General features: G+C 42.3%; 1 protein-coding gene across 1 annotated transcript in view; it reads left to right on the forward strand.

Annotated features, from left to right (window-relative positions):
• The first annotated feature begins 1386 nt into the window (after positions 1-1386).
• Positions 1387-24757, forward strand: part of ptprsb (protein tyrosine phosphatase receptor type Sb) — a 75533-nt gene continuing 52162 nt past the window's right edge. The window contains exons 1-4 of the mRNA XM_030075241.1: positions 1387-1629; positions 17707-17920; positions 22241-22386; positions 23836-23977. Coding sequence (XP_029931101.1) covers positions 17776-17920; positions 22241-22386; positions 23836-23977 — 433 coding nt within the window. The 5' untranslated portion in view covers positions 1387-1629; positions 17707-17775. The remainder of the gene's footprint in view (positions 1630-17706; positions 17921-22240; positions 22387-23835; positions 23978-24757) is intronic.

A 24757-nucleotide genomic window follows, 5' to 3' on the forward strand; every position in this document is an offset into this window, starting at 1 on the left:
ATGTATGCACTGTATCTGCCAGACACAGCCTAATGTTTGGCTCTAGACACTAAAGCACTAAAATCATGATGTGACTAGTTCCATTTCTATACAGGTCATCAGTTGCTTTTACACTCACTTCCATCAAACACTCCGTCACACTCTTGCACACACACTCACTCACTGACACTCTTGCACACTCACTTTGCATGCTCACTCTGACTGCTGCACATTCACACTCTTAAAATCTCATACTCACTCACCTCACCCCCCGCAGTAGGCCTAATTCTCAACACAAGACACATGCCCAACAAAATCAAATATATTAAAAATGCTGCTACTTAAAGTCCAAGCGCCTAAAAATTTTAACTTGGAGACTTTACATCTTCCAATCCTTTGTCAGCCACAGAAGATGCATCTCTAGAGATGAGGAATGTTGTTATACAGACTCTGAATGTGTTGAATGTCAGAGATGCTGCTACTTGAAAGTTATTGAGACTGCACTTTCACATTTTAAAGCCAGCTGTAGATTTTTCATAAGTCTTACTCTCTTAGCAGTTCTTCTTTTAATTGTGTAGTTTTTTGGTTGTCTTCATGTGAAACTCCACAGTTTGAAGAATAAAAAATGCCAAAATCCTGAAGATTATTAGTCTTTGAATACCCTTAAGTCTTATCAGTCACTGATTTGTCCTTTTAAACAGCTGTGTTTATCAAGCAGTCAAACATCCCATAATACCCTGCCTTAATTTGTGGTCAAAATAAAATCTTCGAATGTTATCACATATTTTTTACTTATCTAGTCTGACTGCTCCGAGACATTGCTTTCAAGGTATTGATCATACTTGAGATTGCCAGTCTGGTCTACTCTAATGAAAAAGTAACCTGGCTGCCTTAAAATATATTGACTCAACTAGGTGCATAGTAGAAACAACCTGCATTGCTTATTTGTGCAGCGAAAGACATCGTATTTTTCTTTTAGTATCATTTCATATGATTGAACTATAGGTATTCAGTCCACCCAGGTTTGTTAGTTTCACTAAAAAGCTTGTTTGAAGATGGTAGGTTGATTACATTGTTTATCAGCCTCGGGTTAGTCAGCTGGACTAATCATTTGGAGGAATGAGAACTTCCTAATTTACACAACTTTTTTAAGGTAGCCAGGCCTTCTTTCTTTTCTTTTTTTTTTTTTACAGTGTAGGTAGTAACGGGGGTGATGGGGGATACGGTTGCTATTGGAGATCTTGACTGCATCACGTCATGTGAAAGGGAGGGGGAGGGCTCCGGTGTGTGAGATAGAGAGGGGAGGGGGAGGGAGCGTGGAGGAGAGGAGAGAGGAGGGCATTAAGGAGGAAGGCAGGGAGTATCAATGACATCAACCAGCAGTATCTGAGGCTGCCCGACCAGCAATGCTCTCCCGACAAAAGGGCTGAAGAGCAGCCGTGGCCGTTTCGGTCCCGAGAGGTCGACAGGACAGTCGGAAACACCGGCGATGTGTGCATGCATCCTCCACCAAGGCAGATCTTTCTTTGAGTGGAGCTCCGCTGTCACTGGATTACCTTTATCCTTGCTGTTTCCGAGGAAGCTTCCAGCTGCAAATCCACCCACATGAATCTACCAGACAGTAAAGAAGACGGAGCACTTCCTACCAAGGTAACCTAATACAGAGCATCCTGCATCCATAGAGTAAATGTTTGCAGCCGTGCACCCCACCCAAATCGTTTATATTCACACAGCGAAAACCCGTTTTGGCAGCTAATGGGGCAAGAGTATTCCCGGGATGAAATTTCACCGTTTATCTCAGGGCAGGAGTCGTCTTCTTTTCATCCCAGGCTCACTTTTGACTTTGTTCTCATCGTTTTGCTGAATTGGGGGGCAGACCGCGAGGTTTGTGCAGATCAGGCAGGTTGGCAACAGCGCTGTGAGTGCGCGTCCCCCTTTCACCCCCTCCTTATTGTTAGCAGGGCAGCATGAGGGACCCCAGCAGACTGGCAAAGCCTTTGTTCCTCATACACTAATTAAAACGGCTGGTTATGATGGCTTTTAAAGTAATCTCGAGGCATAATCAGAATAAGTCTCAGTCTTTCTTTTTATTCTCAGAAAAATCTTTGCGTTATTTGCAGGTAATCAAATACTTGTGCAAAACGTCAACCTTTATGAAAAAAAAAGACCCCCTGTAACCCAGGATGCATTTGTCAAGGAGTGGTCTGTTATATAAAAATTACTAACACTATGTTCCTTCAATTTCCTCCTGGAATATAACACCAATATTTTAGTGATGCCACAACAGACTATAATTCCAGTAAACTACAAGAAGGTCATTATAAACTCACTAGGTATTGCAGACATACTTAAAGTTCCAATAGGAGTTTTTTTTTATATATATAAATTATTAAAGTGATTTTTCATTAGGGAGGGCACCAGGTGGCCAGGCGGATGGACTTATTTAGCTAGACTCTTTTCCAGACAATGGATTGGCTGCGCCTATAAGGCTAAGCATCTGCTTCTCTCTGGTGTTTCTTAAAACAACCCCATCTGTAGGTTATGTAGGCACTGATCTGTAACCTCTTTTGTAGCCTATGATGACCTCTCATATGCTCATAATTGTATGCAGTAGGATATGCTGCTAATGCGATCACTCACGCATTTAGGCTTGGTGTAATTTACTGATACAGCAGATCAACCAGACAAATTTTCAGAGGGCTGTTTGCTTGTTTGGGTTTTAATCATGTACATTGTAAATGTCTGTTTTGGTTTTCTGTATTTGTGTTGCCTACAGCAGCAGGACATGGCCCGTGCAAACTAGAAAATCACACTGTCGTGGTGAATCCATGGAAAGTCTTCTTTCCTCGCACACAGATGGGAAATTTTCCCTGGGGCACCTTGTGTTTGCTGGTTATTGTTCCAGACCATTTCCACAATCCTAATTATTTTAATCAGTCATTTTTACACATGGATTCATTTCAGTTGTAGACCCCGAGCTTTTTTTTTTTTTTTTTTGGCATGTGCAGTTTCAGTTCTTTTAAGTGCCATCCAGGAGAGAAATCCCATAGGCCCATGAAAGGTGCAAGGATCTAGATATTCGTTATATTTTGTCAGGGAAAAGTCACCATGTGGGAGTCAATAAATTCTACTTGTACATTGCTTCTGTTTCACTCTCTGGGAATCTTATCAGATTTGTGCCTCCAGAGATGCACGGCCTCACAGGTATTCATCCAGACACTGTGAGGAGCAGTAGCTTATGAAACCAGCGCTGGCATGTACGCCTCTACATAGCATTTCATAGGGTTCAACTGTAATGGTTCCTTGCTCTTTCCCAGCAGAAACCACTTTAATATCCATCCTAACTGAATATGCTGGATGACGTGCACTCCCAGTAGGCCAGCTTTAGTTTCACGTCAGATGTCTTTCTCCCAGATTTTTGCAACAGCATTAACACAACTGCTCCACTCTGTGCTTCTGCTCTTTCTCTCTCTCTCTCTCTCTCTCTCTCTCTCTCTCATGGTACAGCATGCAGTGTCCATCCACGGATTTTGTTAGAAACTCTGCCCCCACTCCTTCTCGCCCCCATTAGCTTTGTTGCACCAGTCAGCTTGAAGGAAGGAGAAAACAAGGCACAACAGCTTGGATGTTGCAAGCATAGCCACATAATACAAGCAGGCAGAAACTTTGTTGTTGCTGAGGCATTGATATTAACTGACCTTTTCAAAACCTTCCAAACAATGAGGTTTGGTTTCCTCCTGCATTTTTTTCCAAGGTATTCCGAGGCAGCACTGCGGTTGATGTTGTACTCAGGTATGCAGAGTATGCCTACCTTTTACTGGACGTATAATAAACTCTCTTTTTAGCCTTATTTTCTCTACCTCACATTGGATTGTACGGTCATAGTTACCCCATTCATAGCATTACAGATAGCTAGACAGCATGATATATATATATATTACCTATATAGATAAATAACTAATGTAGATAGGTAATTTATATTTGCTTTGTGGCAGGTATTTGAAACACTATTTTCATTTGGGAAAACATTAACTACCTGAAATTCATCAGGCGATATTTGAAGAAGATGGTCCAGACGTTTCTGTCCTCGCACAACAAACTATGTTATGAGCAAATGCTGACTGAAAATGTGCACTGTTTGCATGCCAGAATGGGAGAGTAAGTGACTTTATTTATTCATTTATGTATTTATGTATTTTTTTTTTTTTACGGTTGGAAATCTCATTTTGGAAGAAACTCCTCTAATTGAAGCGTGTGCAGCATGGGTCACTCTGTTGCAACGCTCAGTATTGTAGTGAGCTCGGCCCATGTAAACATGCAATTTTCAACCAGGAGGTCATTTGCAAATGTGCATGTGTGCATGTGTGTCCGTGTGGGTGTATGTGCATGAGTGAAAGCTAAGAAATAGGTTGTGACTTGACTGATGCCCTTCTCCAGATGAATCACAGATTCTGATGTGTCAGCAGGGATGAATAATGCACACTGCTCCACTACCTCGCTTCTCTTCCTCTCCCTCTCCACCTCTCATCTTCAGTCGCTCGCCTCTTTTTTCATCAGAACTGCCACATCTGAAGACATCTTCACCTTTTTTTTTATCCCCCTTACTCCCCACTGCCCGTTTTATGCAAAAGAGGGCATCATTTCCTTATTTCTGCTGCCTCCTTGTCCTCTGGTCAACCCTTCACTCTTCCCTGTACTCCTCTGTTTTCAACGGCCATCTCCTTTTTCCCATGGACGCTGATATGTTGCAGAAGCTGATTTTCTTTCATTTGAGATGTGAATGTCTTTGCAAGGTTTTCTGGAAATGCCACCAACGTGTTCTGTGAGCTAGTCTACTTATTGTGCTGATGATTGCACTGCAGATGGCTAAATGTGTATATGTACTATTCATTATCCAATCATGGGAGGAGGAAGTGCAGCCATTGACTCAGTTTGACAGTTACATTCCTGACTGACAGAAGTCATTAAGGAGGGACTTGCTGACTGACAAGATGGCTGACATAGCAGAAGACAAACTGCGTAATCAGAACAGGGAGGAAGACTAGTCACCATCTACTTTGAAGTGTACAGTTAGCTGCCAATAAATGCTCAGGCGCCAGAATATTCTATGCAGCTCGCTTTGAGCGCTTGACAAGCCTTTGGGAGTACCATCAACTCTTCAACGGAGAAAATCCTCTTTTGGAAATATCTGTTCAATGCATGCATGCAATGATTGGGTGAATTCATTTGTGCTGGATGGATGGGAACATGAAGTGGACGTTTTGTAAAACACGAAAAAGTGAATTCTGACGGGCCACGCATGATTTGATGTGATGAATCCATTTGTATGTATTGCACAGATAGCAAAATTGCATATCACTGTTCTATAATACTTTTATAACCAATGCTTATCATAGTATGTTACTTTGGTATGAGGCAGCATATATTTATGTCTCTCCTTTTCTGTGAATAGGCCTCTGTATGGGACATAAAAAGTCTCTGTCTCAGCAACGTTAAATTACAATGCCATTAATACTCGTGACTTTTTTTGCTGCGGGCAAATGCTCTGTCTTCTTTGAATAAACACGTTGAGCTGGTGACTGTGCCACCCAGTGAGACCAGGTGTGCCTTGCTGTAGTCATTTTGTATAGATCCAAGACAAGGAGAGTCTCTGGCACGCTTCCATATGTAAAACTCATTGCCAGCTAGCAAGAGAACATCTTTGTTGTATCAGGGGAGTAGCTATATTTGAACACATTCACATTACTTTTGTTACAGCTCCATTTTGCAAACCATTACCACTCATGAATCCAACAGTTAAAGGCCAGAAGACTGGACTTCTTCCTTTGGTAGGGGAGCAGTCAGTGCCGTGTGCTGTGTGTGTGTGTGTGTGTGTGTGTGTGTGTGTGTGTGTGTGTGTGTGTGTGTGTGATGAGGACAGAGATATTTTATCAGGCTGTTGAATGCTCATTTTACTTTACCATGATAAATAAAGCACACTTAACTTCTGTTCTGCCATGATTTTAGTACTGGGAGTTGGCAGGATCAAAGGAGTATTTGTTTGCTGAGGATGAGAGCGATGGCTTGCCATTGGTGAGAACAGTTGCATGCAAGTCTGGTGCCCTTGACATGCATTTCTTCTATCACTTACAGAGACACACACACCCTGATTTAAGCAATGAAACAGGCCACAAATGCAGTTTTTCTACCCCATTACTCCAGCTTTCAATTCTATTCACAACTTTATCGGCCCTCAAGGAGAAATTCATTTGGCGTCACAAATCTCATCTCCATCAGGAAGTCATGCAATGGCTGGTTAGTGACAGAATTGCTAAGGCCGGCCGCCTGCATAGCAAGTAAATAGAATTTGTTCACCAGCATAAACAACTACGGAAGACAGTCAGACTACAGTTCAGTAGTGAATTATTTAGGTTCATTACCAAGTAAATTGTCTATATTAATCTATGCATTTTTGGCCGTAATGTTCCGGCGTGCTTGTCCAATGAATTGACCTAAGCTAAATACCAAATAGAAAACACTTAAGAGTGCGAGATGTATTTTTATGTTCTATAGATGATCTCAGTGTTGTTCCAGCACAGTGTTGCAGCTGAGAGATAATGAGCTCTCAGAGGAGGGCAGATCATGTGACCAAGCCAGACAGGTGATACCATGGCAGCACCAATACACAGGAGAGAGTTGAATTCTAGGTAAACACAACAGTGTTTCTCAGGCAAATTAATAAGCACCTCCCACGGGGACTGGATATATTTTACCGAAGCCAAGAGCGACTAAAGACTCACTTCTGGATTGTGTTGTACCCAAGTGAGTTAGCAGTGAATGGGTGGCACCAGATCACTGCTTGTGTAAAGCTATGCATAACGCTTAGTACCACGACAGCGCTGGTATTTGAGGGGCCACCCACGTGCATGCAGAAGATATAACATTGATTCAATTAATCAATAAAGGAATTAATCAATTCTGATAACTGTCTAGCCATTTCACAGAAATTACATCCCCACTGGATAATTGTCTATGAATGATCAATCAATAAAAGTTTATTAAAAAAAAAAAAAGAAGGGCTCTCAAGCTTCTCACGAAGACAGGCCTATCAATAAACCTACAAATCTGCTTTACACGACAGAACTTTGTCTCATTACGGTTGTGTATGTTTTTCTAAACAGCTGAGACGATGATGGGGGAAAAAAAATAGCCGGCGTGTCTCATTAATGAAGTGGAATTGAAATATGATGATGGCCAGGATGATGACAGTGACGTTCAATAAGATGAAGGTGTTCTCTGTTGTCAGGGAGCTTTATTCCTGTTCCAGTAGAAGCTCACTAATTGGCTGTGGTGTCTCCTGGCTGGCAGCCTCCTTCACATGTGTGCTCTGCTCGATGGGCTTTTAATCGTTCGTTTTATCGAGAAATGATGGCGAAGCTCAGAAAGGATCACAGCAGCACTGCCTTGCGATCGATCAATAGATACATAGATAGATAGTGTATCAGAGAGAGTATATGATACATACAAATTTTAGAAAAAACATCACAGTGCAGTTGTTTTAGTATAAAACCTTATTCTCCTCCTGTTTCATGAGAACTGTAATTATTGGTTACAGTATGGATTTTGTGAACAACATTAATGCAGTGTGAATAAGAATGATGGGGAATAAGCTTCTCTTACCTTTCTCATCCCTTTATAATTCAAGATACATTGCTGTTTTACTTTAGCGTTCACAAGTACTGCCAATGTAAACAAACCTTAAACAGTGATAATATATTCAAAATACATTCATTAACAGTCTGCTGTGGATTTATATGAGGCAACAACCTCTTGGCTCCCATTTGAATTATGGATTGGGCCTTTAATCGGATAATTTACACAATGCTTCTTTTCTCATATATCAGAGGCGTTTAAGAATTAGGGATGTACATGCAAGCGCATAACTATGTGAATATCAGTATGTATATACTGTTCTCTCTCCCGGTAGGATAAGGGTCTGAGCCAGCCTCAGATATGCTAATTGGACAGTGAGTTGACAAGGACTCAACCATCAGCCTGCCTAATGAGCCAATGCACAGAGGACTGGCTGCTTCTGATGAGAGAAGGCAGCAAAGAGGTCGTTGAAAGGAATTAAGAAATGCAGTATGTTTGTGTATAGTCAAGTTATATATTTGGCTTCGGTTTAGTGAAAGTGTGTAGGTGTCTTTATACATGGACATATACACAGCCAGAGAAAATGCTACACCTAACACCTGCTCTCCTCAAAGCATATATTCCAATACGTACTTATCTTCAGTTTCAAAGTCACATTTTATAATTTATCAGAGCAAATAAAAGATTGGTACATGCTCATGGACTCCTGAATGCTTCGCTTTCTCAGCTACATGAAAAATTCTCTTTATACATGACTTCTAGATGTTATTGCAGCTGACAAGCAGGTTCATTTGCTGCAATTTTCCAGACAATATCTCATAGATGACAAACAAAAAAAAAAATCCCTTCTAATTCTCATTGAGCTATCATTCTAATGCAGTCACTACATTTGGAGCTCAGTCTATCCAGTTTATCTGTCCATTTGAGATAAATGAATATAATATAATATAATATAAACAATATAATAGTAACATATACAGTAATAAATCAAAACGTTAGGTCATACTTCATACAAGGAAATGTTGCCTTCATCCATTTAGGTTCAGAAAAGCTGACTGTTCATTCCAGCCGCATTAACTCTTAACACTGGCTTCCCCTGACCCGGCCAGCTTCGCTTAGCCTATAAACACGTTGACTGGATTCCCTCTGTTTTGACCCCATCTGATAATCTGCCCTATATGTACTTTTTATACCATTTGTTGATAACATTTCCTGCTTAGTGGAAGCCAGTCCATCTGTTGCTGGGCTCATCCCAGGACGAAGCCTCCATTATGAGATGCCTCTCTGCAGTGGTGTTTGTCTGTCTGACCTTGAAGCCCCTTTAAGATGCGTAGGCGTATGTATGCCACTCCATTGTTGGGCCCCGTGGCTCTGCTCTGCCCTCGACTTGCAGAGATTGTGTTCAGAGCGAGGTTTTGGTTCAGGCAGTTTGGCAGGTTGAGATTCCAGGGAAGCGATGTTCCGGTCTCACTCCTCTCTCCATCGCTGGATCAGTTCCCGTGACCCTCGATCACGAATCCACCTGTTGTCTTGGCTGTGAAATGTAGCGGTTGCAAGCAGAAACTGAAAAGCGTCCAGTAATATTTAAGGGGTACACTGATCTCGCAAGGTGAAGTCAAATGGCAAAAACTATGGCAATGCTAGTTTAGAATTTTATTGATATGCTGATGATGCTCGACGGTGTGTGAAGCCGGGCTCTGACAGCTCCTTTAGTTCCACAGAGCAATGCAGTTGCAAAGGTGGCTAAAGTGAAGAAAAGGCAATCAAAGTCTGGAGATGAGAGAGGAAATATGACCTACATGCAGAAGTGTAACTACGTGCACATGCCTACTTCCCTGTGCGACACAGGCAGAGCCATCACTTCTGTTTTTTATTGTCATTTAACATGTATTTTACCATTTTACCATTAATGTTTTTACATCATGAAACTAGCATCTGTTTATTGAGAGAGTCCTGGCTAAGAACGGCAACACGATTACCGTCACTACAAATCAATAGCAAGAAATAACAACAGAGGTACATTGCCATAAAAAAAAAACTAGAAATGCACTATAATGGATTTTTTGCGACTTCTGATATGCCAATATTTTCAAATTCTTTTGGCCCATCGCCAATACCAATATGCACATATTTTTTGCCGTCCTATTGCAGAGAACATCAAGTCTCTCCTGTAGTGGAATTAACATTTTATTACGCTTGCTCTTATTGTGATGGCCCACTGGCAGATGCAGACATGAAACACAATGCTTTTCAAGCTGTGCACATTCACTGGGCAAAAAAAAAGCTACCTCAACTTAGGTTGTGTAAAACATAACATTTGTTTTTATGCAACATTTTCTTTCAAATAAAACCTTTAGATTCATCCTGCTTAAACAGGCTTGGAGGATGCTCTCCCTGAGACAATCCTGACAGCCACAGCCAGGGCAAATGTGACCCATTTCACAAGTTGCAAAACAAATAAATAAATTGTAATCTCTGTCCACAGGGATCATGTGAGAGTAAGTCCATTGTACAACTTAATATCAATATCGGCAGAAATTTTCATCTCGGGCCACTGCCAGTATTTCATTTTCAAGCCTTTATCAGCCAGTGCTGATGACATGCCAATATTATCATGCATCCCTATAAAAAAAAAAAACACCAAGCAAAATAACATTAAACATTAAAACAATTTCATCTAATACTCATTTAGCCTCTCACCAGAGGCTAAACTCATGCTGCTGTAATTTTATTGGGAGCTCGCTTTTTTCCATATCAGCCGTATTTGTTGAAGTGTGGTGTCAAACCAGCATCCTAGTTTGCTCCAGAGCAGTGAGGAGGTATTTTTATTATTATTATTATTATTATTTTTGTGTGTGTGTGTTTGCCATTATTTCCTATAACATAACACTGTTTGGACGTGTGCATGAGCATAGTCCTAATTTTGACATTCTGCAGCAGTTTGGCAACACTGACAGACATTTTGTTAAAGCACTCTAGTTTCTAGATTCATGTATATTCAGAGCAAAGAATCTCTGTATTTGACTGACAGGTATGTTTTCTTGTTAGAGAGGATCCTCAGATATGGTATTTCTACTGCTAAAAATGTAACCAGGGCGGTGCAGCTCATGCCTGCAGTAAGCCGTGCTTCATCCTGTGCCTCTCTGATCCCCAACGTGTGCCTGCTTACGTGTGTGTGTGTGCGTGCGTGTGTGTGTGTGTGTGTTTGTCTGTCTGTGGGCTGTGTGTTTAAGAGGGAGAGAAGGAAAGTGTGAGAGAGTGAGTGCCAATCTCCCCTATGATGCTTTACCATCTGCCGCGTGTGTGTGTGTGTGTGTATGTGTGTGTGTGTGTGTGTGTGTGTGTGTGTGTGCCGGGTATGGGTGTGCATGCATTTGTGAGTGTCATTTGCCAACAGGGTCCAGGGTCATAGCAAGCGTGAGGCAGCATCAGTCCCAGCCCCTCCCTGTATCTCACCACCACACATTCCCATCCAAACACAGTCACCTCTCCTCTCCAAAACTGTGCATCATGCAACAAAATGCTATTTTTTCTGTTAAAAAGATATAAATGTGCACTGTGTCGTCTGCGCTATGATGTTGTGGCACTGAACTACAAGTTTTTAAAGGGCTAACACGTGTAATCGCATCATAGCAGTGCGGTAATTTGTGAGCACCATACATAGTTTGGCACGCGCACCATTTTTTTTTCTTTTTTTCTTTTTTCCCGAATGACATGATGATCACCTCTATTAACATCAAAAAGACTCTCTCAGTTCTTATCTTTTTGCTGCTGAACCTTGTCCTCTAAGCATCATCACAAGAATACAATGTTTGATTACAGCACTTGATCCAAATGAAAGCGGTGACTACAGAATTAAAGGGGAACATCAGCTCCCTATCAGGCACCTGATCTCCCAGCTAGCGTGGTGCCACAGGAAACAAATCTAGTCTTTCTATGTGAGCTCCTGCCTCGTTGTCATGGAGACAGGCCTTGTGAGACCATCTCAGCCCACTTGTGGTGAAAGGCATCATGGGTAAGGGGAGGAGGTGGAGGCTGGGGATGAGGTGAGAAAAACAAAACATGTCATCTTCCTGCGGCCCCGGTGGAGCAGCGGAGGTTGGATGCTACCTAAACAATGTTATTTCATCAGCCTGATGGCGCACAATAACTGGTGTACATTTCACCACCTGAGCTATGGTGTCATTATCCTCTCGCCACACTAAATAGCACATGTACCCCCATCAATCTATCTGTCTGGCTGACCATCTGTGTTGTCACTCTGCAAAGGTAATAGGACCGACCCCTGTTGTCTCACCTCGTGTCTGCGCTGCTGATCCGCTGGATAGTGAACCATATGATCAGTGAGAGCTGGCCGTGTGTGTGTGTGTGTGTGTGTGTGTGTGTGTTTGAGAGAGAGAGAGAGCGCACTGTTTAGGTTGTAGAGAGGCCTTATTTTAGGATACTACTATACTTAACCCATATCCAGCCTCTCCACCCCTGTCAGTGCCATCAGTGGGTTCATATTTACCAAAACATGAGAGATGCACCACTTTGAAATCTCAGGGCCGATTATGATATGCAATTATTTTCTGATTCATGTGGTTGATATGAAAACTGATAACATTCCTCTTACACTTGCAAATATGGGAAGATGATAGTCAGGGCTAACTTTTTAGAATGACCACTTCAATTTCCTAATGTCAGTACAATTTTTATAAACAAGATGTAGTTACTACATGAAAGGACTTTGCCATAGACATTCCTCATCAAATTACAATGGAGGAATGAGGCGTTTCTTGGCTTAAATCTACTACTTCGCAAAATAAGTTTTACCACTTGAACAGGCAAGACTTCCAGGACTTTGCTTTTGTGTATCCTTCAGTAAATATTTCTTTTTCTCTCTTGTAGTGCTGACAGGCAGCTGTGCAATTCCAATGAATTTAAGAGAAAGCCTTGTTTGGACAGACAGCCCCCGCATGATGCAGTGCTCGTTTTAAATAACAATGTCTCATGTCTAAAAGCCAGTCCAGGTCTCAAGACACTGTTTTTTTTTTTTTTTTTCTTTTTTTTCTTTTTTTTCCAACACCATCCCAGGATCAACCCAAAAGCAGTTTGGACAGACTCTGAATTTACAGCATCATTTTGCCCCGCGTTGACACGGTGAATGTATTTTTGTCACTGGACAGAGACGCACAGGGCGGAAATTGCGCTCGAGCGAGCAGCGTTTCAGCAGAGGTGATGCAGCCGGCAGCGTCTGCGCTATCATCCTCCGTCTGGCCGGCTCCAACACTTTGAAATAGTTTACAGCCAGCAAACTTTCCCCCTGCCTGCGTCTACACCGGTAAGTCTGGCAGAGCTTTAACCAGACTCTGTTTCCACCGGCAGCACTGGTCAACACCACTGCCCACTCTATTATTATTTTAGGGGAGTGGTGATACTAAGTCAAAGTTTGTTTGTTTTTTCTTGTCAGCTGCAAATACTTGCGTTTAAACATTAAACGTGAATTTGTTAAATATGGGATCAAAATGATATCATTATATGTGGTATATTTGTGCGTTTCTCAGAGTCAGTGTCTTGCGACATCGTATTGTGGGGGATGTGGGCGTATTATTCCGAGAAATAAACTTGGATTTTGGAGAATTAGAAAGAGAGAGAGAGAGAGAGAGAGAGAGAGAGGTAAATTAGCGATAAAAGTGTACAAATTAATAAGGAAAAATCTCGAAAATTCTGAGATTAAGAAGTCACAAATTTGCGAGGAAAAGAAAACAGAAATTCTGAGATAAAAACAATACATTTATGGGAGAATAAAATCAAATTTACGAGAAAAAAAAACTGGGAAAAATGTTTTTTCTTATACTATCGGATTTAGCCTAGTTACATGGAAATACTCGCGATTTTAACTTTGAAGAGACAGTTCCGTGATTTGGGCTAAAGCCACCAGGACTTCCTTGTTTATAATTGTAAGACAATTTGATGGTCAACATCTGGCGGCATGATTCATTGCAAGCAGCAGCACAGAGATGGGATGTGGCTTCTGGGCCAAAAAATATCTATCTATCTATCTATATCAATCTTTTGATATAGGGAACAGAAAAAAGTTTTTGGCTTGTGACGTCAACTAGCGGGGACATTGTGGTTTTATAAACCACAATGTCCCCACTAGATGGCTGTTGGACTTAACACTCAATCTACCAGTAATCTTTCATCTATGTGTGAGCTGAGTCCTGCGTGTTCTTTAATGAAGCAATAGGAGAAGATATTCGGTCTCAAAATATCAGTTTTATTTAGCCATAGATGAATAAAGCATACAGAGCTCTGGGTCTCGATCTTCCTATCCCTGACATACAACAGAGTGTGTCAGTTCACGAAATCTGACAGACTATCTTTTCTTGACCCAGTCTGATATACTATACAGAATGTTGCATAAACATGTGAATGTATTCTTCTCCAGGATTGGTCTGTTGATCTGACTCCCTTCTCCCCCTCGATGTTCTTGAACTTCCACCTGCGATAGCTCCCACTTCTGAAACCACAGAGCACAACACACCACACCCGGTGTCTATGCCCCTCAGGGGTCTCATTGGGGTAATCAAAGTCTTCTTCTAAGAACATCACTTTCATGGTACTGTCGGCTACATCACTTAAGTGACTGTTTTTGCACACCTGTCTGTTGCATACCTTCAGTAATTTTCCACTGTCTCTGCCATATCCTATTTTGCACAATGTTCTTACAGCAAACTTTATTACTTAAGCATAGCCTTCCTGTGGATTAATAAATGCATCACTTCTGATTAATGTATTTTACTTATTATTGCTAAGCATCAAACCATTGCATATATCTACATGGCCCTATTGGAAAAAAAAGTCATGCAAGTGAAAACAACAATTTATGTTTTTAAGTTTAGGGGGTTTAATCTCTGCCATGTCTCTGTGTGTACAGTAGTGAGAGTTGACTGCAGGAAAGCCGGAGTTGCGCACCGCTGTCTAGCCTCCCAGGCTGCACCAATGAAATTTTAATTTGTCCTTACCTCTCGCCCTGATGAACTGTCAGCTAAGTGGCCAGCAGTGTTGCATAGCCACACCCATTTAGCTAAACAGCTAAATCCCCACAAAAGAAAATGCCACATAAAACAGCAAAAGACATATGTCAGTTATGTAATGGTAACATGCAAATAGTGAGGACAAATCCAATACTTGGCCAGTGGAAGGCTTATATCCACAGTCTACATCCTGTGAGCGGCTAGTGACCACAGATGTATGAGAGATCAGATAAATCTGTATTGTACAGGAAAAATACAGCCCTCCTCCCCCGGAGACAGTCCCATGGAGGGTTTCTCCATGTCCTGAGCACATTTTTTGATCATCCCCAGGACATCGTTAGACTTGAGACCTGAGCCAGAGAAAACAGAGACATTAAAGTCTAAACAAAGCCTCTTTCTTTTTATACTGGGCAGTGACTCAAATGCAATAGCGCAGAGACACAGAAGAGCTGCTGTTGTGTAAATAAACCCTCCACACCATCAGATGTAATTATCAGCTGAAACAATAACAATGATATTTTTTGTTCATTTATCGGCACATAGTATATCAGCCACCAATATGTAGTGCATCCCCGATTACATAGCCTACCGTGCAGCCAAGTTTTGTTCAAACCCACTGAACTTTATTTTAAATTCAAGCGGAGATCCCTAGGTTTCCAAAGACGCCAGTTATGTAGCCTCGGTGAAGGGTTGCATGCAGTCGATACAGAATATCTCTGCGGCATTGTAGTACAGTATGGGATTTTTTTTTTCTGTCGTTTATTGGTTTGTCTCTATCTAACTTTGAAGCTACTTAAGGGGGAATTTAAAGGTGCAGTCAGTGAGCTAAATCGTTGTAAGATGGTAGCCGATGGGCTCCGACATTGCGCCCGGCCTCACCACTGAGTCTTATCTGCCTTCTCACCATTCACAGATGTAGGATGCTCTAAGCCCTTTTGTTTGAACTCTGTCAATGGACCAATAACAGCTGCAGCAGCCGTTTGGGCAGCTGGGACATGAAGAGGATTTGGATGCAAGCAGGGTGGGAGAGATGAATGATAGGGTGCCATAGAGGAGATGACGATGGAAAGAAAGAAGAGGAGAGGAGGTTGCCGGGGGGGAAGAGAGGACAGGAAAGGAGAGGAAAGAAAAGGGAAATGAGAGGAGATGAAGAGGACAGAAGCAGACAGGAGCAGAGAGGAGGCAAGGGGATGAAAGGAGATGGGAGTAGAGGAGATTTTAGAAATACTGGGACTAATTCAGGTGGGAGACTAGGGTAAGATTAAGGATTAGGTAGAGGGTGAGTGACTATAGTGGAGGTAGAGCGGAGGGCTTTGTCAGCAGGTGAAAGACAATAGGAAGGGATGGATAAGCTGCGCATGATAGATAGGGTTAGATCGGGGTCACAGACAGATATAAAGGCACAATGAATTCGCCACACAGACCAGGGCGGATGGGGACGGGAGCACAGAAGGAGTGCCTAATGTTTCAGCGGCTGTGTGGCTCCACGCAGAGCAGTAGCCCTAGTTAGATTAACGGTAGCAAATTGAGTTTCCGTAAGAGGAGAATTTACTTAACATGCTGCCAATGGTGCTTGAATGAGCTCTGATCTGATTTTTCTTATCGCGTTGTTCAATTGAAAAGGGAACGCTGAAAGCTTTTCTATTCACCGTCTATTACGCAGCGTTAGATAAGACGAGGGCAGAGCGGCGAGAGGAGGAGGCAGTATCAGATAGACAGCCATGTTTTTTAGATGTGCTATTTTTAGAGTTGGAACTGGCAGACGCTAATGTGTTTGAGCAGGTCATTAGCTCAATAAGTGGTTTGAGGATTCTTTGAATATGTAACTCGCTGGAAATGCCTCTTTCATTTAGTAAGGGCAAGTAAGGGTAACCTTTACAACTCCATCGCCGCTTCCTGTTTGTGCGTGTGCGCGCGTTCCTCTAAGTGGTGGGATTGTGACGGCGCGTGCGAGCGTGCGCATGCGTGCGAGCATATTTATGTGTCTATCGCAACGTGGCCTGTCATCTCCGTGTACACATTACGTCTCCCCTTCAAGCTTTTATGTTATCCGTTTGACGGGAGATGTGTATGTGTGTGATATATGACAGGTTAACAAAGGCCTCTTTCTCATTTGTGCTCCCCACCTGAGTTGTGACACATTGAGGGGGAGGAGAGGAGGGGTGCGGGCTCGACAGGACTGAGGACTTATTGACTCACAGACAGGGAGTCTTCTGCACAGCCTTGTCTGAATCTCTGCAAACAGACAGAGCTGAATTATGTTCACACTTCCAGATGTGAGTGTGTGTATATGCTTGTGTGTGCATGGGTGTTAGGGGAGACAGCAAAAGACTGAGAACTAGAGAGGGAGAGATCCCCCTCAAGGCTAGGGATTAACAAGAAAGGGGGGGGGGGGGGGGGGCGTCTATTAAAGCAGTGGTTTCTGATACATTTGCTGTTATTGAATTTGCTGCATTCCAACTGACCCTTCAATCCTCTTTGTTTAAGTGTTTTCCATTACTGTAGCACACTCCAGCTGTATTATTGCATTAACACTTTTATGTGCCACCAGAACAGTAAAACACTCTGAGCACTGCGAGGGAATTAGGCCAGAGCTAAAGTGAAATGGAATTATTGGGACGACTGAGAGGGGAGGGGGGAAAAAAAGCACAAAAAAAAAAAATGAAAATGTATCATTGCAGCTCATTTCACGGCTCGCTAGAAAAGAAGACTTATTAATACAGAAGCTGTATGCAGAAAACTATTTTGGTCTGTTTCTTGTCTTAGTTGTTGAGCAGCGGCTCTATTGTTCTAGTATTAGTTCAGTCAGAGCTGGCCTGCTTGAGCTGTTAATCCCAAGTCAGAAGTGCGCTGGCTAAATCAAAAGACCTAATCCCGCATTAGGATGAATTTCTGTTTAATTTCCTTCATGAGGATGTTTTTGCTCTATATCAGCGTGAAGTATTGTATGTTTTCCCTCACACAGTACACTGACATTTCAGACGCCTCTGTAAAAAGAGAACAGTGAATGGGAGGATGGAGAAATATCCCTTTGGTGCAGTCCAGTGACATTTTTGTTTTTCTGTGTCCACAGAGTGCCTACCCCTGTTGAGTGAAGCCCTATCCTCGTTTCCTTCATCTCCAGCCAACCTGCGGTGGTACCATGCCTCTGCCCAGGCCAGGTGGACCTCTTGTCCAGTCCAGGAGGCTTGTCCCGGGGCATCACCTTAGCCCGTCTCCGCCTCGTCTACTGCTGCCTTTGGTTCTCCTGTTAACCGTCGCTTTAAGCAACGTGTCTGAAGCCCTAGGTATGACGATCAGCTGATCAGTACCGATCAGTGATGCCGTCCTGTCTGTCTATCTGCTTGTCTCTCTGTCACTTTCCCTCTTGCTCTGTCTCATTCTCTGCTGACTGACAGGTATGTTGTCAGCTGCCGTTATAAATGAGATGTGCAAAGGTGTGCATATAGGTGTATACGTGGGAGAGTGTGCACATGCTCATTTTTGTGTGTGCGTGTGTGTGTGTGTGTGTGTGTCGAAGGAGTGAAACCAGGCCTGTCAGTACATCAGCTCAGGACTGTGGCGTTGTTAATGTGGGCTGATTAGCTGGGAGGGCCCATCAGCATGTTCCTCATCATCTCCTTGATTACAAAATTTCCATAGATTTCCTGCCTCAGTGATCCACACACACACACACACACACACACACACACACACACACACACACACACGCACTCTCTCTCTCTCTTTTTCTCTCTCACACACACATACAAACACTTATACCAGAGCGGCTGAGCTGGCTCTGCTCTGAAAATACAACCAAGATGAGGTTGGTAAGTGGATCTTCTGACCATCAGGAAATGGTTATTTTTTAATATTTTCTTCTCATCTTCCACTCATCTAAGCAATTTAAGCCCACAATGCTCTGAAAAGATTGATGTCACATATGAAATATTTTTGTATCCAGTATAATTACAGGTATAAAGACTAGCATTCTTTTTTATTGCAATCAGTTCTCTCAATCTAATCTTGGAAGAGTAAGTAGATAACTTTAGATAGATAGATAGATAGATAGATAGATAGATAGATAGATAGATAGACAACTTAGTAAAATTACCTTTTCTTTCGTATTCCTGTTCCCAGTATGTTTTTCCATCTCAAGGAGACCGAAAGACACAGAAATACCCAGAAATTAAAAAAAAGAGAATAAACACACACTTAAATTCACCCTGTTTGTCCGGGCACAAATATTACATTAACGTTAGCTCTCAACCCATTAACTCTACAATTTTCCCATCACATAGGGGTCACACAGATGTCAAGAAGCAGACATATATCATCACCTACCAGCTATGTAAAAGGCATATTTATACTGAATCACTAGAATATTCATTCATTAAATGATACAGATCAGTATTCCAAAAAAAAAAAAGAAAATAAGAAAAGAAAAAGAAATCCATTTGCAGTATTTATTACAAATTTATGGCATTTTTTCCCCTTAAACAGCTGCCCACCAAGGGACTGTGGATCATGCTGCCTGACAATAGAAAATGTGCAATATCTCCCTAACACAGAGCCGCTCTCCCAGCAACAGGCCACTATTGTCTTTGCAGTGCTATAAGGCTGAGAAGAGGCTTCAGCTCCAAAGAGGTGTCATTCAGCAGAAGCACTGACTGTGAACGAGGAATGGCTCTCATCAATAAACTGGACACAGTTTAGAAAATATGCTCCCAGGATATATTTACAAGTGGGCACTCTGAAGCCATGTGATTAAACAGACCAATGATATTGACCGAGCAAAATTTGGACTTCATGTGATTTTCATGTGGCCTTTGCAATGTCAGATAAGACCTGTTTAGATTCAGATTCAGATCAACTTTATTATTCCACAAGGGGAAATTCATTTGGTCTGAACATAAAAAACACCATGAGATCCACAGTAAACAGTAAAATACACAAAAAGGCCACCACATAATCATATATATATCATATATATATTTTTTTTTAACACATTTGAACACAAAGCCAGAATAAAACAATATAAAAACATTAAATCCATATCAGTAGAATCAGGGATTTATAATTAGTTACCAGTTACGTTTCAGTTGTTGCTTGAAATGTGTTAGCGTTCACTGCCTCCAGAAAGAACATAACATATCCAAAATATATTCTGCAAAACAATTCTTGCCAAAAAAAAAAAAAAAAAGCCTCATCATATCCTCAACACAAATTCACAGCTTCCTTACTGTGTCAATAAGAAAATAAAAAATTGAAAAAACCATGACCATGGACGTTTGACTGCCCACACTCCTTTATAAAAACTGCCAAGATAATGTCCAAAAGCACCCTGAATGGATTTATTTGAATTAAAGGCTTCTTAATTTAAATAATTTTCTTCAGAAATGTGCTGGTGCTTATTAATTAGCAGACTGCTCGGAATAACAACCGAGCAACGGTTCAAGTGAATTTGTCGATTTATTTGTTATATAATTGTTAGCCTTAATCCTACACTTAATATGGTTTGAGCTGAAGCAAGCTCCGTGTTCCAGGCAGGTCTAGCTCTTTGTCAGCTCGCATGGAGATGGCGATTTTACTATTACACCATCCACCGTCGCCTGCTTCACCCGGTCATATCCACGCACAGCAGCGCTCGCTTCTGATTAGATGATTATAGCCACAAAGGTGTTTCATTACCAGTGGCCAGCGCTACATCAGTCATTACCTGTGTGCTAGCACCAGAGCGATACCTGCTGTTACTGAGAGGGAGCTCCTCATTATTCCCTCATATCCCAGGCAGCTTTCGAGAAGTTTCCGATCATAACCAGCTTTTGTTCAGTGCAAATCCAACCAGAGCCAGAGCCTTGCAGGGTTTTTCCCTGGGTTTTAAAAGAGGCTTAGGTGGTAACATTGCCAGTGGGGTGGGTTTTGTGCCAGGATTGACGTTGAAGAGTATATAAGCGTGCACAAAAAAAGAAAAAAAAAAAACATTAAGAAGCATACGTAATACCATTGAAACCCATGCAGAAGCCTTGTGCAGGGAAAGAAACGCGCTTGAAAGTCGTTCACAAGCCTATAGCAAGGAGAAGACAATTTTCTGCTTGACATTTTCTGGGCTTTTTGATATTTCACATTTTCATGTAGGTGGTAGGGAAAAAAGGCACTTTGCTCAATACTCTGTATGCCTTTCTAAGAGTTTAATAGGTAGGAAATATCTCGGCCTTGAGTTCTAAAATGGTCGGCACGTATAAATTTGCTCCGATTGAATGTACCAACTCCAGCTTTTCGCCCCTTCGCTCTTAAGGATTACGGCAAGCATAAAATGAAACCACTTTATTCCTGACAGTCGGAATGGGTCGTTGGGAGGCACAACACAGTACAGCAGGCTCAGGAGTGCATTCTGGCTTTTGACATGGTATTATTCAAGTTTCTGTCAAGGCACTGTAGTGAAACTGGAAGGTGGCCTGTGTGGCTGTTAGCCAGTGAAGTGTGCAGGAGTGGGAAGACGTGCAGGCAGGCGTTAGTGTCTGCTAGTGATTATTTGATAGGAGTTTTTTCTCTCTTTTTTTTGTTCCTATGCTGTCTCCAGAGCAGAAGTGAATCAACACAGCAGGACCTCGCCCACCCAGACATAGGGGGAGTGGGAGGAGGGAGCCAGGTTGCTATGGTGAGGGTCAGCCCGACTTCACCCTGATGGATAGAACTGATTCTGCAGCTGAGGAGGAGTTAAGCTGGGCACCATGGCAACAGGCCACAGACAGATAGAAAAGGGTGGTGGTTGGTGGTGGTGGTGGAGGGGGGGTGTATGAAGTTGTTTGATTGATATGACTCAGCCGCTGTGAAAAATGTAGGTTCGGTACTGTTGGCTCAATATCTGGCTGGGAAATTTTTATTTTCTCTCTGTATGGTGGTTAAGTGGTGAATAAACGATGCGCTGACAGAAATACAGCTCACATCAGTTGCATCATAATGATTGAGCCACTGTTTATTTCTCTCCGTATTCTCTCCTTTGGCAGTGTTGGAAGTAAACACAACTCATATGCTACTATTTCCATTTAATTAACAGTTAAAATTCTCAAAATATAAATGCAAATCCGCTTTGTTAGGGCATGGAGGCACAAAATGGCACTTGTGGTATTAATACATTTAAACCAATTATACACTGTGGATTTGCAGCCAACACTTTCTCCCACCTGTGAAACAGCCATGTCTCATGACAATCTGTGCTACATGCAGCACAAAGGTGGCATGTAGCAGAGAGGAGAGAGAGAGAGAGAGAGAGAGAGAGAGAGAGAGGGAGAGGGAGAGAGAGAGAGAGAGAGATTCCTCTGAAGTCCAGGCCCATCTTTTATTTATGACCCACAGGAAGTCCTTCAGTATGTCCTCTAGATGATACCCAGGAAGTAAGAACAACACAGCCATCAGAACAAGTCAGCCAGACCCCTCACTGACAGTTAAAGGGGGCGTGGCAGTTCAGCTGGCTGGATGGGGTGGTCGCTGGTTGTTAAATTGGTTTGATGTCCTCTGGGTACAAAGTGTCAGTATTCATGCCAGTGTCCTGTGTTTCTTTTCTTTTTTGTCTTCCTTATTTCTGTCCTCTCCCCCCTCTCCCTCCTCCCTCACTCTCCCAGCTCCTCCAAAGTTCACCAAGATTCCCAGCGACCAGATCGGGGTGTCAGGGGGTGTGGCATCATTTGTGTGCCAGGCCACCGGCGATCCCAAGCCTGTAGTCAACTGGAACAAGAAGGGCAAGAAGGTCAACTCCCAGCGCATCGAGGTGGTTGTCACAATGCACAATGGTCAACTCTTACAGTAGCGGCATGAGAAATACACACAGTATTCGCAGTAACAGCCAAGTATTCATATACAGTATAAATACATAAACCACTTGTTGCTGTTTGTAAGTTATAGCTCTAAGAGATTACTTTTATTTTAATGGTTATGTTTGCTGCATGTGCATGCTACAACCATTATCCTTAAAATACCCAGTGTTCATTGAGACAGCCAAAATAGGAACATAAACAGTATCATTTTTATTGTAGCACATTTCAAAGGTAAGTTGCAAAGTTTTAATACAATATATACTCTGCCAGTTCAAGTTTGGAATCATGAAGACATTTTTTACATTTTTGAAAGAAATTCTTTTGGTTCATTGGATTGGTTAAAAAAAAAAAAAAAAAACCTGACAGTCACACACATGGAATAGCCTTCATCTCTCAGAACAAAACCTGACAGAGAAAGCTTTTTTTTTTTTTTTTTTTTTTTTTTTTTAACTAAAACAGAACAGAAATCCTTGTGCACCAGACATTATAGCAAGGGAAATATATTTTTGGCTTCATTAAACAGCACCATTGTTTTCATTTGCACTTAATAAGGTTTCTCACATTAACATAATTACTTGAGGTAACAATGTGTCGTTATCACACTAGAGTAATGGCTGCTGAAAATGCAGTCATATGTAAAGATTGAATTCAAAAGTAATTTCAAACAGTAAAAGTCATTTGCAACATTATCATTGTCATGCCTGTATTTTTTTTTAGCCATTTAATGCTACCTAGGTAAATAAATAATTCAAAGATAAATACATTTCTTTCAAAAACATACAAATAAAAAAAAGATAAAAACAATTGATGTACTTAATCTAAATAAATGCTTGAGGATGCAGATTCATTTGGTAGAATTTCACAAATTTCAAAATTTACACAGATGTAAAAAGATAATATAGGTTTTATTTTTAATCAAAACCACACATGAGATTTCAGGTAAGCTTTTCCAAAGTGTGGCTCAAGTTGTTAATATTTAAGTCTAACCAGAGTGGTTAGACTCGCATATTACACATGTAATGGATATTGGGGTGGCAGTGTGGCCTCATGGGTAGAGAGGCTGCACTTCAACCAGAGGACTCAGATTCAAGCTCCTGTTGTAGCAAGCATCCACCCTCCTGAAGTGTCCTAGAGCAAGGCACTGAATCCTGACCAGCTCCAGGACTGCTGGTCTGTAGCTGAGCCTGCCCTCCGACTGCCCTGTGGAGGGGGGCAAGTGAAAAGAAAATTTCTCAATGGACATCAAGTATTGCATCAGTATTATTATCATATTATTTTATTATTATTATAAAAGCAAACTGAGCTAAGGTTTCAATCCCCAAAATTACAGTCTGTTGTTGTTACACTCATCCAATGCCATCTGATGTGACTGTGGGTGTTCCTCTGATTCCTCGGCGGTCCAGACCATTGAGTTCGACGAGGGAGCCGGGGCTGTGCTGAGGATCCAACCTCTCAGAGCACCCCGAGATGAGAACATCTACGAGTGTGTGGCACGCAACAGCGAGGGAGAGGTGGCCGTCACTGCAAAGCTGGCCATCATCAGAGGTAAGACAGACAGGAGGAGAGAGGCAGGGAGAGGGTTTTCACCCTCCCCACACTCTGTCCTTTTCAGCTTGAGTGGTGGCTTTTTCTCACGTGTGCACACAAACAACTGAACATACACACCTGGCCTGACAACCGCTGTCCCCTGCTCCCCTGGCTGTCAGTTGGGGATGTGACAGCAGAGCCACGCCACACCTTGCCGCCACAGGCGGCTGCGGAGAACTGTTCTTTTTATAGTCCCTCCGAGTGAGGCTGAGAGTGATTTGGCCATAGAGGGGGACAACTAGCGTGCTAGCTAACAGTGCTGTAGCTGTTCCAGCTCTAGCTCCAGCTCCTCTTTCATAATCGGAGTATATAGTGGCCAGGGTGAGGGTGTTAATCTAATGTACACCGTCTCCTTGGTGGTAAGCTTATCTAATGTAGAGCTCCTAAGTGCTAAGAACCAACGCTGCTGCATATGGCTGGGCGCCTGGGATCCGGGCACTGGCCCTGTGCCCAGCACAGCAGGAAAGGATGGAGGGATAGAGGGATGGCTGCATGGCTTGTTACTACAGGGGATTAGGCCACAGTTTGGCAGGCAACCCATTTCAGCTAGAGGAAGTTGAAGAAGAGAGTGAAAGAGGGAGGAAAGTGGTCAAGGAGAGGTGAGATGGAGATCGTGGGTCGGGGTGGGGGCAGGGGGAGTTGGGTAACAGCACGTAATGGCGAGAAACAATAGAGATGAAATAGGATGTGGGATAGTGTGGGGGTTGCAGAAGTGAAGGAGATGGATGAGGAATTTAG

Source organism: Myripristis murdjan, chromosome 17 (assembly GCF_902150065.1).
Source record: "Myripristis murdjan chromosome 17, fMyrMur1.1, whole genome shotgun sequence".
Taxonomy (NCBI): Eukaryota; Metazoa; Chordata; class Actinopteri; order Holocentriformes; family Holocentridae; genus Myripristis; species Myripristis murdjan.